This window comes from Carcharodon carcharias, chromosome 21 (assembly GCF_017639515.1).
Source record: "Carcharodon carcharias isolate sCarCar2 chromosome 21, sCarCar2.pri, whole genome shotgun sequence".
NCBI classification, from domain to species: Eukaryota; Metazoa; Chordata; class Chondrichthyes; order Lamniformes; family Lamnidae; genus Carcharodon; species Carcharodon carcharias.
The window spans coordinates 37,623,596-37,637,548 of record NC_054487.1 but is presented as its reverse complement, the minus strand read 5'-3'; the positions used below and the strand labels follow the sequence as shown (position 1 = coordinate 37,637,548).

Here is a 13,953-nt window from a genome sequence, read left to right as displayed (position 1 = left end):
TGTACCAGCAATAGAACAGGTGGTCAGCTGAGTAACTAGGTTAGAGTGCCATGGAACCCATGTTCCAATCAGCTTCTCTCCTCTCTCGTTTTTCAGCTGTTTAAACCACTAATACTGCTCAGGTGTACTCAAGTTAAAGCTCCCAGCCGCAGTTGAACTTGATAGTCACAGGGCTGCAATTAACGTCATAAAGCAAAGCCCATCTGTTCATTCTACCATTGCATTGCTCTCCCTCTGTTCCATTGTCACAACACCGCCAAGACTGTGACCAGATCAGAATTACAACAATTCAACTCTGGAAACTTGCCGATTAGGCAAAAAAAAAACACAACATTGCATTTTCCTTAAGTATTGTTCTTTGCAAATGCTTGCAGCCACAATGACATTATAAATGTCAATGTGATTCCACAGACCATTCCCCTCCCCTCCCCTCCATTCGATCATCATTACCCAAGGAATACCTAACCAGGACTTCCTTGGATTATACTCAGCAGGTCTGGCAGCATCGGCGGAGATTCACCTAGTTCTGTTGAAGGGTCATGAGGACTCAAAACGTCAACTCTTTTCTTCTCCGTCGATGCTGCCAGACCTGCTGAGTTTTTCCAGGTAATTCTGTTTTTGTTTTGGATTTCCAGCATCCGCAGTTTTTTTGTTTTGATTCCTTGGATTATGCAATGTGCAGATTATATTATTTGTATTTTACAAAGTTTAAAATACAAATCGACATTTTGCTCAGTGTTTATCACATGATGCTTCCTACGTTTTAGTGGATATTTATGTTATGAGAAGGCGCATATGCACGGGGGGGGGGGGGGGAGGATGAGAGGGAGGGGAGGGGAGGGGAAGGGGAGGATGAGGAGGGAGGATGAGAGGGGAAGGGGAGGATGAGAGGGGAAGGGGAGGATGAGGAGGGAGGATGAGGAGGATGAGGGGGAGGGGAGGATGAGAAGGGAGGGGAGGGGAGGATGAGGGGAGGGGGAGGATGAGGGGGGATGAGGGGAGGGGAGGAAGAGGGGAGGATGAGGGGAGGGGGAGGATGAGGGGGATGAGGGGAGGGGGGATGAGGGGAGGGGGAGGATGAGGGGGGATGAGGGGAGGGGAGGATGAGGGGAGGATGAGGTGGAGGATGAGGGGAGGGGAGGAGGGGGAGGGGGAGGGGGAGGAGGGGGAGGGGGAGGATGAGGGGAGGGGGAGGATGAGAGGGTAGGGGAAGGGGAGGATGAGGGGAGGGGGAGGGGGAGGATGAGGGGAGGGGGAGGGGAGGATGAGGGGAGAGGGAGGATGAGAGGGTAGGGGAAGGGGAGGGGGAGAGGGAGGGGAGGATGAGTGGGGAGGATGAGGGAGGGATGGTGGAGGATGAGAGGGGAGGATGAGGGGGAGGGAAGGGGAGAATGAGGAGGGGGAGGGGAGCATGAGGGGAGGATGGGGGGAGGGGGTAAGGATGAGGGGTGAGGATGAGGGGGAGGATGAGGTGGGAGGAGAGGGGAGGATGAGGGGAGGGTTGGAATGGAGGGGATGGGTAGAATGGATGGGACGGGTAGAATGGAGGGGAGGGGAGGGGGATGGAGGGGGATGGATGGGGATGGAGGGGAAGGGGAGAATGGAGGGGAGAGGGGTAAGGATGTGAATGGAGGGGTAGGGGAGGGGGAGATTGGAGGAGAGGGGGAGATTGGAGGGGATGGGGGATGGAGTGGGAATGGAGGGATGGGGTGATGGACGGGAATGAGGGGGAATGGAGGGGAGGGGTGATGGACGGGGATGAGGGGGAATGGAGGGGTGGGGGGATGGAGGGGAATGGGGGAATGGAGGGGATGGGAGGGATGAGGGGGGATGCAGTGGAGGATGGGGGGACTGGAGGGGAGGGAGCAGGGGGAATCGATGTGTAGAGGGGAGGGGAACGGAGGGCATGGGTTGGGCAGGGGGAGGGGAGGAGGGTGTGTTGGGGTGGATGAGGGGGAGTGGAGGATAGGGGGAGGGGAGGAGGGTGGGATGGGGAGGATGGGGGCAAGGGGAGGAGGGTGGGTTGGGGAGGATAGGAGGGGAGAATGGGGAGGAGGGAAGGGGAGGGGAGGATGGGGAGGAGGGAAGGGGAGGGGAGGATGGGGAGGACGGGAGGGGAGTGGAGGATGGGCAGGATGGGAAGGAGTGATGGGGAGTATGGGGAGGAGGGAAGGGGAGGATGGGGAAGAGGGAAGGGGAGGATGGGGAAGAGGGAAGGGGAGGATTCGGAGGTGAGAACGGGAGGATGGGGAAGAGGGAAGAGGGAAGGGGAGGATGGTGAGGAGGGAAGGGGAGGATGGAGGGGAGGGGGAGGATGGAGGGGAGGGGGGAATGAAGGAGGGGACAGCATTGGAGGGGAGGGAGTGTGAGGGCAAGGGGAGAATGGAGGTGGGGAGAATGGAGGGGGAGGGGGAGAATGCAGGAGAGGGAGAGAATGCAGGGGAGGGGGAGAATGGAGGAGAGGGGGTTGGATGGGGATGGAGGGGAAGGGGAGAATGGAGGGGAGGGGGAGGACGGGAATAGAGGGGAAGGGGAGGGGGAGATTGGAGGGAAGGGGGAGATTGGAGGGGAGGGGGGATGGACGGGAATGAGGGAGAATGGAGGGGAGGGGTGATGGACAGGAATGGGGGTGAATGGTGGTGGGGGGGATGGAGAGGAATGGGGGGAATGGAGGGGAGGGGTGAGGGGGGATGCAGTGGAGGATGGAGGGGGAATGGACGGGAGGGAGCAGGGGGAATCGATGGGTAGAGGGGAGGGGAACGGAGGGCATGGTTTGGGCAGGGGGAGGGGAGGAGGGTGTGTTGGGGAAGATGGGGGTAGGGGAGATGGGGGAAGGGGAGGAGGGTGGGTTGGGGAGGCTGGGGGTGAGGGGAGGAGGGTGGGTTGGGGAGGGTGGGGGGAGGGGATGATTGGGGGGATGGGGTGGAGGGAAGGGGAGGGGAGGATGGGGAGGAGGGATGGGGAGGAGCGAAGGGGAGGGGAGGATGGGGAGGAAGGGGGAAGGAGGGGAGGAGGAGGAGGAGGGGGAAGAAAGGGAGGGAGGAAGGAGGAGGGGAAGGTGGGGGAGGAGGGAAACGGGAGGATGGGTAGGATGGGGAGGAGGATGGGGAGGAGGGAAGGGGAGGATGGGCAAGAGGGAAGGGGAGGATGGGCAAGCGGGAAGGGGAGGATGGGCAAGCGGGAAGGGGAGGATGGGCAAAAGGGAAGGGGAGGATGGAGAAGAGGGAAGGGGAGGATGGAGAAGAGGGAAGGGGAGGATGGGGAGGAGGGAAGGGGAGGATGGAGAAGAGGATGGAGAAGAAGGAAGGGGAGGATGGGGAGGAGGGAAGGGGAGGATGGAAGGGGAGAATGGGGAGGAGGGAAGGGGAGGATGGAAGGGGAGGATGGGGAGGAGGGAAGGGGAGGATGGAAGGGGAGGATGGGGAGGATGGGAGGGAGGAGAGGTGAGAAGGAGGAGGGTGCGGGTAATGGAAGGGAGGTGAAGGGAAGAGGGAATGGAAAGGAAGCAATAATGGAGGGGAGCGGGGATAAAGGGGAGGGAGGAGACGTGGGAAGGAGGAGGGGGATGGGGAAGGAGGAGGGGGAGGGGGAAGGAGGAGGGGAGGGGGAAGGGGAAGGAGGGGGGAACGGGGAAGGAGGGGGGAAGGTGAAGGAGGGAGGGTGAAGGAGGGGAAGGAGGGGAGGAGGAGGGGGAAGGAAGGGAGGGGGAAGGAGGATGGGGAGGGGGAAGGAGGGGATGGAGGGGAGGGGGGATGGAGGGGATGGGAGGAATGGAGGGAGGAAGGGGGTAGTTGGATGGAGGGAGGTGGGGAAGGTGGAGTGGGAGGAGAGGGAAGGGAGATGGGGGAAAGAGGGGCACAGGGAGAGGGAATGTAGGGGCAGGGAGGTGGTGTAAAGGAGGGGCAGGGAGGAGGGAGAATGGAGGGAAGAGGAGGAATTGAGGGGAGGAAGAATGGAGGGAAGAAGAGGAATTGAGGCGAGGGGGAATTGAGGTGAGGGGAAATTCAGAGGAGGGGAATTGAGGGGACGGGAGGGGGAGGGAGGAAGGAGGGGTAAATGAAGGGGGATGTGAAGGAGGGAGGGGAGGTGGGGAGAGGGGGTGGCGGGGGAAAGAGGGGGAGGCGGGGGAAAAAGGGGAGGGGGAGTGTGTGGAGTTGAGGATGTGCTGGGTGCTGTTGAGGATGGGCTGGGGGAGTGGAGGGGAAGTGGAGGTGAGTGGGGGAAGGGAAGTGGTGGAGTGGGGGAAGGGAAGTGGCAGAGTGGGGGAAAGGAAGTGGCGGTGGGGGATGAGTGGGAGGTGGGTGGGAGTGGGGGGAGGAATGGAAGGGAAGGGGGAGGAATGGAGGGTGAGGCAGAGGAAGGGAGGGGAGTTTGAGGGAGAGGAAGGGAGGGGAATGGATGGATTAGAGGGTGGAAGGGAGGGTGAGGGGGAGGAAGGGAGGGTGAGGGGGAAGGAAGGAAGGAGCAGAGGGGGAGGGGTAATGGGGGAGGGGGAGGAGGGGAATGGGGAGGGGAGGAGGGGAAGATAGGAGGGGGAGGAAGGGGGAGGGGAGGAGGGGGAGGGGAGAAGGGGGAGGAGGGGGAGGGGGAGTGGGGGGAAGAGGGGAGGGAGAATGGGGAAAGAGGGGAGGGGGAAGGGGGAAAGAGTGGAGTGGGGGAATGGGGAAAAGAGGGGAGGGGAATGGGTGGAGTTGAGGTGGGCTGGGTGGAGTTGAGAATGGGCTGGGTGGAGCGGAGGGGAAGTGGAGGTGTGTGGGGGAAGGGAAGTGGTGGTGTGGGGGAGGAGTGGGAGGTGGGTGGTAGTGGGGGAGGGGGAGGGGGAGGAATGGAGGGGAAGTGGGAGGAATGGAGGGTGAGGCAGCGGAAGGGAGGGAAGTTTGTGGGGGAGAAAGGGAGTGGAATGGATGAGTCAGAGGGTGGAATGGAGGGTGAGAGGGAGGAAGGGAGGGTGAGGGGAAGGAAGGGAGGGTGAGGGGAAGGTGGGACGGTGAGGGGGAAGGTGAAACGGTGAGGGAGGAGCGGAGGGGGGAGCAAGGAGCAGAGGGGGAGGGGGATGGGGGAGGGAGGAGGGGAGGGAGGAGGGGGAATGGGGAGGAGGGGTTGGGGAAAGGGTAGGAGGGAGGGAGGAGGAAGAAGGAGTGGAGGAGGAAGGGGGGAAGAGGAAGGGGAGGGGAAGAGGAAGGGGAGGGAAGGGGGAGGGAGAAAAGGAAGGGTGGGGGAGGGGGAGGGGGAAGAGGAAGGGGAAGAGGAAGGGGGAAGGGGAGGGGAAATGGAAGGAGCGGAAGGAGGAAGGGGAAGAGGAAGGGGAGGGGAGGGGAAGAGGGAGGAACGAGTGGAAAGCCGGAGGGAAGGGGGCAGGAGGAAAGGTGAACCGGGGGGGGGGGGGGGGGGGGAAGAGGTAGGATGTAGGAGTTCAATATATTCCAATCGGACGTGATTACAATTTCGCTACAAAAATCGGCTGATCCGGACTAGTCTGTTCAACAATAATTGTTAAGAATCTAGAGGGTTGGCTGCTAAACATGGTTTAATGTCATTGAGCAGAAATACAGAAACCACCACAATCGCATCAGCGCATGAGGTTTGTCTCTGCAAAAATATACACACAGGCTTCTCCCACTCGGTTCCTCAGGTTTCCCTGGACAATGAGCAGAATAATAAACTCTTGGTAGATACAGTGGAGGAGAGGAGTCGATATGGATTTTAATACTTATTGAGTCCATTTATTTTTCAGACCATCCTCTCCTGAGTTAAAGCTCCTTTCGCTGTCTTTACTTACTCGGCTTGGCTTCCATTCACGATGCACCTCACCGGGCTGCATCCTCCTGGATCTGCCCGGGCTGCGGCTGGTCAGGAATTTCAGGCTGGCAGATCAGAGGTCCTTTCAGAGAGTGACGACTGCCCGCACCAACCCCGAACAAATAACCCGCTCGAGTGCTGGCGGCGCTCTCACATGACTGGACAAGTCCTTCCACGGAGACTCGGGGAGGTCGGGGGGTGGGGGTGGGGGGGGGGGGGGGGGGGGGTTTGGCTTCCGCGCGGTCCTAACGCCACCATCACTCCAGAACATATGAAATCCAGAATCCTCAGATCTGCCAATCTGATCTCATCGCATCTGGCTGCATTTCACTTTGTCATGTTTTCTGGAACTTTCATCCAGTTTTCCCAGAGATGTACGCTTTCAAAATGTCGGGAATGCTATCTCTCCCTCACCTTAATCACAGTCGCACCGTCTGCACCGGGCAAATTAAACTCCACCGGGGTGTTAAGATTGAAACTAGAAACATATCAAATTTATGTGAATGTTCGTGGTGGTTTAGATCGTATTTTTCAAGCAGGGAGAGGGTTTGAATTTGGATTCCATTTGTTGGACTCTGCTTGAGGTTTCCTCCTCTATAGCTAACTCTGACACTCCCAAAGCCCCGCACCCCCAGTTCGGGCAAACTGTCCGGCGGCAGCAAATAGGGGAATTACCTCGTGTGTATTCGAGTGATTTGTTAATTATAATACTTGATAATTGTGTTTTATCTCCCTCCCAAAACCACATTGATTTCCATTGTAGGGCACACAGACTATACTTTGGGGAAAGATTTGTATTTTGCAGCTTTCACATTTGTGGCCCGGTCTTTGTCGGTATTTCGCTGCTGATGGGCTTTTACTGCGTTTCTAATCAATGTGCATGTCTCAAGCTGAAACTGTTGTGAATTCAGGTAAGCCAGTGATAAGTATTTCAAAAATATTTCAATTAACATTTGAAGTAATTTTATCCGGAACAATGCCAACGCCAAGCAACTTTGCAAACTGTAGGCGAACTTATGGAATGTCTCCAAATTGTCTACTGAGAAAGAATCCCGTTAGTAAATCTGCATTTGGTGTGATTGGTTGAATATCAGAGAATGTGAAAGCGGGGGAAACATTATTGAGTTCGGATAAAAGCAAAATACCGCGGATGCTGGAAAACTGAAATTAAAAGCAGAACAAGATGTTGGAGAAACTCAGCAGGTCTGACAGCATCTGTGGAGAGAGAAACAGAGTTAACGTTTCGAGTCCGTATGACTCTGAAGAGGAATTCGAATATTTCACTTCGCCCCGCATTGTTGTGACATTTTTGTATTCGTTTATATTTTAGGGAAAGTGTCCAAAGGCAGCAGATATATTTGTGCCAATCTCAACAGAGGCTATAGGCAAAGCTTTCTGGTAAAAGAAGATTTGCATCTTTATAGCGCCTTTCACAACTTCAGGACGTACCAAAGCGCTTTGCATCCAATTAAATACTTATTGCAGTATGGACGCTGTTGTAATGCAGGTGGAGGGGTTGTCGAATTTTAATCTACTTCTGCATTGCATCAATGAGAAATAGAGTAAGTTTCGCTCCCAGACTTTAGTCGAAGAGCATCTTTAAAGCATGTGTACAGATATGTACTGAGGAGAGCGCAAGGCCATTACAACAGAATACACACACTGCCGACCCCAGCAAAATGGAACCTCGTACCATGATAACCTCAACACACAAATGGAGGGACCATTGACCCTGTCAACAATGAGAAGAATCAAACGCAAGTTTAGTGAGTTCCTAGTGGATCCATCAAATTTCTCAAAGGTACAGGGAAGCATTTTTACTAGCCAGTGTGAAATCTGAGTGGTCTCAGGTTCCAACACAGGAGCGGTTCACACTTCTCGCCTTTCCGGTGATCCGCATTTAGATTACAAATCTCATCTGACAACCAGCCATGTGCCCATGCCTTCTAAACACCCTGCCACAGAAACCAAGTGTAATGGTCCTAAAGGAGGTGACTTCACAATGGAATGACTCCACCGTTTATTATCCATGCAACGTCAAAATCGTCCCCTATTGGCCGCCACTTTGTAATTGCCTTGTCATTCCAGTGTGAAGCTGTTCAATCTGAATTTAGGCCTTGACACTGCGGTTCACGGTGCGAGACCAGTAGCTACAATGAACGGGTTTCAACCCTGCTTATTTTGGCTGGCTGCAACTCGAACCTGTCCGGGAGGGAGTGCGCCATACATTTTTGGATGTGTACATATGCATTGCTCTCTACCAGCATTTTTAATAGTGCAAATTTTAGAGAGACTTCAGAGGAGAGCATTATAACATTTCAGGTTATTGTCAGGTAGGTTGAAAGGCGCCCTCTGGGTCTTAACTATTCCTGTGCATTGTGTAAAACAAGTGGAACACCCAGTGAATTTATGGTTTATACAAATCTCTATTGTCACTCTGGTTGTCAGAAGCTTCATTCGTTTTGCTTGGATCAGGTCGGGCCGGGACTCTGGTTTGGGTGTGAAGGGGAAATTGCTTGGGACCCAGGCTAAATGTAATATGAATGCACCTGTCATTCCAACGACAAGGATTGAAATAAACGCTATATGTTTCTAAGCTGTTCCAACTGACTCTCCAAAAACTTCTTTCGACTTAATTTTTAGCCTTTCTTAATGTCCACAGCCTATTCCACGCGCTCTTGACTAATCTTAAAACGTGACCGGCATTTGGACACCGGTAAGCACTCTCAGACCATCTTTGCAAACACACATCCAATAACCTCCATTTTGCTTGGCTACAAAACCATGTGAAGAGATCATTTTAAGCGCTGTGTAAGTGGATAGGTTTGCCCAGGAAATCATCAACACTGAACTCAGCCGCTGTGTTTGCGATATTCCGCCTCCCTAGGTGCACCTTGCAGGCATCACCTATCTTACCTCCCCCCATGGTACATGGTAGACTTTAGGACCTTGACTGGAGTCTGAATGCCTTTGGTCCCACACTTGCATTAGAGGTTAAAACAAGGAGGTAGACAACTGTACAAACAGAAGCCTCCGAGCACCTACCACAAGGGGAGAGAAACGGCTGCAGCGTTGCAATTGCCGGAATAGCAGCAAGCTTCAGAAGAACTCCAGCAGCTAAACCAAATAAGAAAAGTTACAATCATTTGAAAAAGAAAACACAGAAAGGTCGGCTCCAATCGGCATCTGAAAGATAAAGGATAGGTTAAAATTGAGAGTGTTGTGTTGTGTTGGTCAGCCAGGTTCTACTTCTAATCGAAGATTACTCTCAGCTAGTTCTGCTGAAGGATCTCCGCCCCATACTCTAACTTATCTTTCTGTTCCAGATGTTAACGCAGCAGCTGCGTATTTCCAACAAGTGTTCCCGTTTCAAATTAACAGTCTCGACAGTTTCCCCTTACCCCATTCGATTTCAATGTCTTTTCTTCTTGAAAAAAAAAGTATTTGAATCATCAAACATCGATTAATGATATTTTATTGGTTCTGTTAGCAAACGATAATCTGAACTATATCACCAGGTTATGTCGAGTAAAAGCATTATTTATATTAAAAACACTTGAAAATCATATAAAGCCACAAATGGTTATCTATTGATTTGCAGCGGGGTTTGATTTAATCCTGTTTCAATTGATGTTTCCAATAACGAATTCATTCTTCGCTAACGAAAACGATATAATTCACAGAAAGAATATGCAGAACCCAATAAAGTAGGAAACAGTGTTTTGGGGAGCAGGGGCAAGTTATCTAGGTGTTCTGATCTCAGTATGCCATTTACCCTGTACTGAGATCAGAATATCTAAGTTTGGTTTCTAAAATTAGCCACACCCAATGTACCAACCGTTTCTTTCAGCAAAATAAAGAAAATGACTCGCACTATTCTAGGCCCTTTCACGGCTTCAGGACGCTTTACTGCCAATGAGGCACTCATTGAAGTGCAGTCACTGTTGTAAGCTAGGGAATACCGCAGCGCACAGCAAGATCCCATGATAAATGACCAGGTCACCTGCTTTTGTGATGTTGGTTGGAGGCAAAATATTAACCAGGGAATATGGTCTTCTCGACCTAGTGGATGAGTAGTCTGACAGAATCGAGAAACATTTAAGGTTGCAAAGGAAAGTGTCAATATTGATAACACATATGACTACAAGCTGCGCTCGGGAAGAACTCTTTTACGTGTCAGATATACCTGGGACTTGGATTTCAGCGTTTTTGCTAACACGTTCTGCAGAAAGGGCATGTAAAAGTACGCTGACCCAAAGCAAAATGCAGTTATTGACTGACATTTACTCCTGCCAGAAATGACCAAGGTTTAAGCTTTCGGGCTGCTGGCAGAAACCACCGCAGAAATTAATCGGGGGCTTCTAAAAGCCCCTCGGGGCTTGTGACAGGAGTTGGGCCGAGGTAACGCTCCGCTCAGGCTCCTCTGACTGCTTCGTGTTCCGAGGATTGTCGCTGGTGTCAGTCAAACGCCTCACGGTCTGAAGCGCTCTCCAGATTTGACGCGAACTGCCAGGCAGAAGGAAGAGAATTGTGTGTAAAGAAAAAAAGGAGGCGCCTCTTTCCCGGGCGGGCGGGCGGGCGAGAGTCGGATCTCTAGTGACGATTAAAACTGAACGCCAGCCCACTGAGAAAGCACACAAATAAAAACTTTCATTGCCGACTGCTGCAAGTGAATTAGTGACTTTATCACTCACCTCCAGATGGGAACATCTATAGAGCGTTATTGGCACAACACATTGTAATGGGCAGGGTTTGGAGGAATGGTGGCTGACTGTCACACGGGTTTGCAGAACGCTCATGTTGTGTTTATTTCCGTCCAAAATCTGCAACACGGAGAAAAGGGGCGTCTACGAAAACACACACACACACACACCACAAAAAGAGCAAGTAGATTTTTAGCATTCAAGCAGATATGGACAACACTTACTCTCATCGCTACCGCGCAGATAAGATCCTTGGAGCCACTTCTACTGGGAGAGAGAGTCTACATACTGGAGACGGTATGATCAGCACTTCCAAACCCTTGGCTTTCTCTATCGAGCGAATCATGGCCAGGACACCAGAACCGAAGTGCGTCCCTTACCCAAACCTACTACAAGGATCGGTGACCAAGGGCGAGCCAAAGCACGTGTTCCACCTGAACTCTTCCGTGCCCTGTATGATCCCACTGCTGCCCCTGGGTTACGAAAGCAGCTCCAAAGTTGGCCTGACCGGTTCAGAGCTCCGCAAAAGCCACTTGGATGTTTCCTACGACTGCAATCACTTGGTGAACTGCGGCGTGCCGGCCAAAGCGGACTTGTCTAACCACTCGCCACCGCTGGAGCAGTACAGACTCATCCGGCCGCGGGTGGTTAACCAGTCCTCCTTCCATGCCATGGGGGCTCTGTGCTACCTGAACTGCGGCGATGGCCCGTGTCCGCCCCCGGCCGCCGCCACCATCTTCAACGTGCACCCGATGGCCTCTTACCTGCTGGGCTCCCCCCTCGCTCTCCAGCAGAAAGCCTTCCTCACCGACAAGAACAAGGTGGTCCTGCAGCCCTCGGTGGAGCGGTACCCGGCGGCTTTTAAAGAACTCTCCCCCGCTCAGATTCAGCACTATGTGAAAGAGAGTGCACAGTTTCTCTCCGAAAAACTGGCCTTGAAACATGCCTCCAAACTCAACAACAACTCGCCCGGCAGCAAACCCAAAGTTTTCACCTGTGAAGTGTGTGGAAAGGCAAGTCTCTATTCTTCTCTCAACTGCTGCCCTTTCCCGCTCTCCCCCTATTCTGATCTAGAGATTAGGCTTTTGAGAAACAAGTGTGACAATTCCCGAGAATCTAATTTGTTCCTCCCCTCCATCATTTTGTGTTTTTTAGGTATTTAACGCGCATTATAATTTAACCCGTCACATGCCGGTGCACACTGGAGCTCGACCGTTCGTCTGCAAGGTCTGTGGCAAAGGCTTTCGCCAGGCCAGCACTCTGTGCCGGCACAAGATCATTCATACACAGGTATGTCCGCCCGCTTCCTCCAGTCCGCCACGGTTACAAAGGGAGCTCCCGAACTCGTACAGGGCACAGCCCGAGCTGGACCACTCTGGAGCGCACCTCATGGTGAAGTCTGGGCGGTGGCCGGCTCTGATAACCTTGGCGGAGAGTTCAAGCCATCCGCAGTGTCAAAAGATGGCGAAAGAAGTGGACCCCTCTACATAAAACTGGGGCGAGAAAGTTTACAGTGTGAGATGTGATGAGGGCGAGGGAGGGGAGGGGGGGTACACATTCTAAAAATGTAATGTTACGAGGAGCCTGTGTGTCCATTGATTAAATAATATACACGGAGACATGGACAGAGAGGACAAAACCTCCAGGAACAAAGAGGGGGAGATAGTACATGGACAGAGAGAGAGAGAAAGAGAGAGAGCGGGCAGACTGAACGTGGGCAGAGAGAGAGGATGGGGCAGGCGCTCCATGTTATATGTGAACCTCTCGGTGATATGTCTTTTTAGCATGTCCCCTGTGTGTGTCCATGTACTGTTTACCGCCTGTCTGTTCCGGGAGTTTGCCCTCTCTCTCTGCCCATTTCCATGTGAGCAGGGCAGTGGTCTGAGGAGTTTCAGGTCCCACACTGGCACTCGCTCTTCGTGATGTCAGAAATGTTCACGGGCCTTTATTTCTGGAGTGGGTGATACATTTATTGAATGAGGTTTCTCTGTACTGGAGGATTTACAGTTGACATCTTCCCGTTTTTAGCTGATTGTGAAAAGCAGAGTTTGGCTCAGATTGTTGCTGTCCTGGAGAGTTTCACTGCTCGGAAAACCAAAGGTGTAGTGTAAATGTGCCGGCAAAATTCACTGAATTTCCATTTTCCATCAATTGGCAGGAAAAACCTCACAAATGCAACCAGTGTGGAAAAGCGTTTAACCGAAGTTCCACACTCAACACTCACACCAGAATACATGCTGGTTATAAACCCTTTGTGTGCGAGTTCTGTGGTAAAGGCTTTCATCAAAAAGGTAGGACTGGGCTGGTGTGGGGTGTGTGTGTGGGGGTGGGGGGGGGGGGGCAAATCACAGATAGACACACTCAGACAGTTAACAGAGAAGTAAACAAAACACTGGGAACGAATTCATCTCTGTTTAATATACACATAACAAGTTTCCAAACGAATGAGTTAAAATGACTTGTATAAGTCTACAAAAAATAATTCGCGTATACAAAATCATTCGACTTTTAGCAATATTTTGTGATGAAATATTTCTAATTTCGATACAGTTGGTCACATTTTTAACTGTTTACTGAAGCATTTATTCACCAGACAGAATCCATAATACAGTGAGCAGAGTCAATCGTTGTTAACCAACGGGTTTAATTTGGCCTGTTCCATTGCAGTTTAAATCCGAGTCTTGCATTATTTTCAGGTAACTACAAGAACCACAAACTGACTCACAGCGGGGAGAAGCAGTTCAAATGCAGTATCTGCAACAAAGCTTTTCACCAGATCTATAACCTCACCTTCCACATGCACACCCACAACGACAAGAAGCCCTTCACCTGCTCCGCCTGTGGCAAGGGGTTCTGCCGGAACTTTGACCTGAAAAAACACATCAGGAAGTTACACGACAACTGCCCGGGATCCCATTCGTCAGCGGCAGACTTGCCCATGGAGGAGCCTCGGAAATAATCACTGGAGACCAACAGACACACGCGAACATATATATATTATATATATAAATAAAACCGCTAAGTACATTTTGCATGCAAATTTCTATTATATACAAAATGAATAAAGACTCGGACACAGAGATTGTTGCGACTCGAAGGCCTTTTATCTAAGACAGTTGGAAAAATAACTCGCTTCATCTCAGGTTTGGAGAGATGTAAAAAAAGAGTATAATGTATTTATTTGGGTCTGTTTCGTTCCCTGCTGCATGGATTTCGTCTGTTTGGATTCTCTCATTCTCCGCTAATTACAGATTATATTGAGCTCAGTCGCCACCCTGGCAATGGAGGACATGGGCGCTTTTTGATTCCCCCGCGCTGTCTCTTTCCTCTCGCTCCGATGTAAAATAAAATGCCCGGCTCCTTCCTTTCTATGTTGTAAAGAAATGTTCATCCGTATCAGGAAGGGAAATTGCTGCGACCCGACTTTGCCGTATGTTTTCCTGATGAAATA

General features: G+C 52.0%; 1 protein-coding gene across 1 annotated transcript; it reads left to right on the top strand.

Moving 5' to 3' along the window:
• The first annotated feature begins 10,711 nt into the window (after positions 1-10,711).
• On the top strand, positions 10,712-13,461 carry fezf1 (FEZ family zinc finger 1). Its single transcript, XM_041215643.1, has 4 exons — positions 10,712-11,515; positions 11,658-11,792; positions 12,661-12,793; positions 13,199-13,461. Exons 1-4 carry the CDS (start codon positions 10,712-10,714, stop codon positions 13,459-13,461), a joined length of 1,335 nt encoding a protein of 444 aa, XP_041071577.1.
• The last annotated feature ends 492 nt before the right edge of the window (positions 13,462-13,953 follow it).

What these genes read in the sequence shown, in the direction of transcription:
- fezf1 (XM_041215643.1), top strand. Translation starts at nt 10,712, where the DNA reads ATGGACAACACTTACTCTCATCGCTACCGCGCAGATAAGATCCTTGGA. An exon ending in CCTGTGAAGTGTGTGGAAAG is followed by an intron (nt 11,516 to 11,657) that starts GCAAGTCTCTAT and finishes TGTGTTTTTTAG; the next exon opens with GTATTTAACGCGCATTATAA. An exon ending in TAAAGGCTTTCATCAAAAAG is followed by an intron (nt 12,794 to 13,198) that starts GTAGGACTGGGC and finishes CATTATTTTCAG; the next exon opens with GTAACTACAAGAACCACAAA.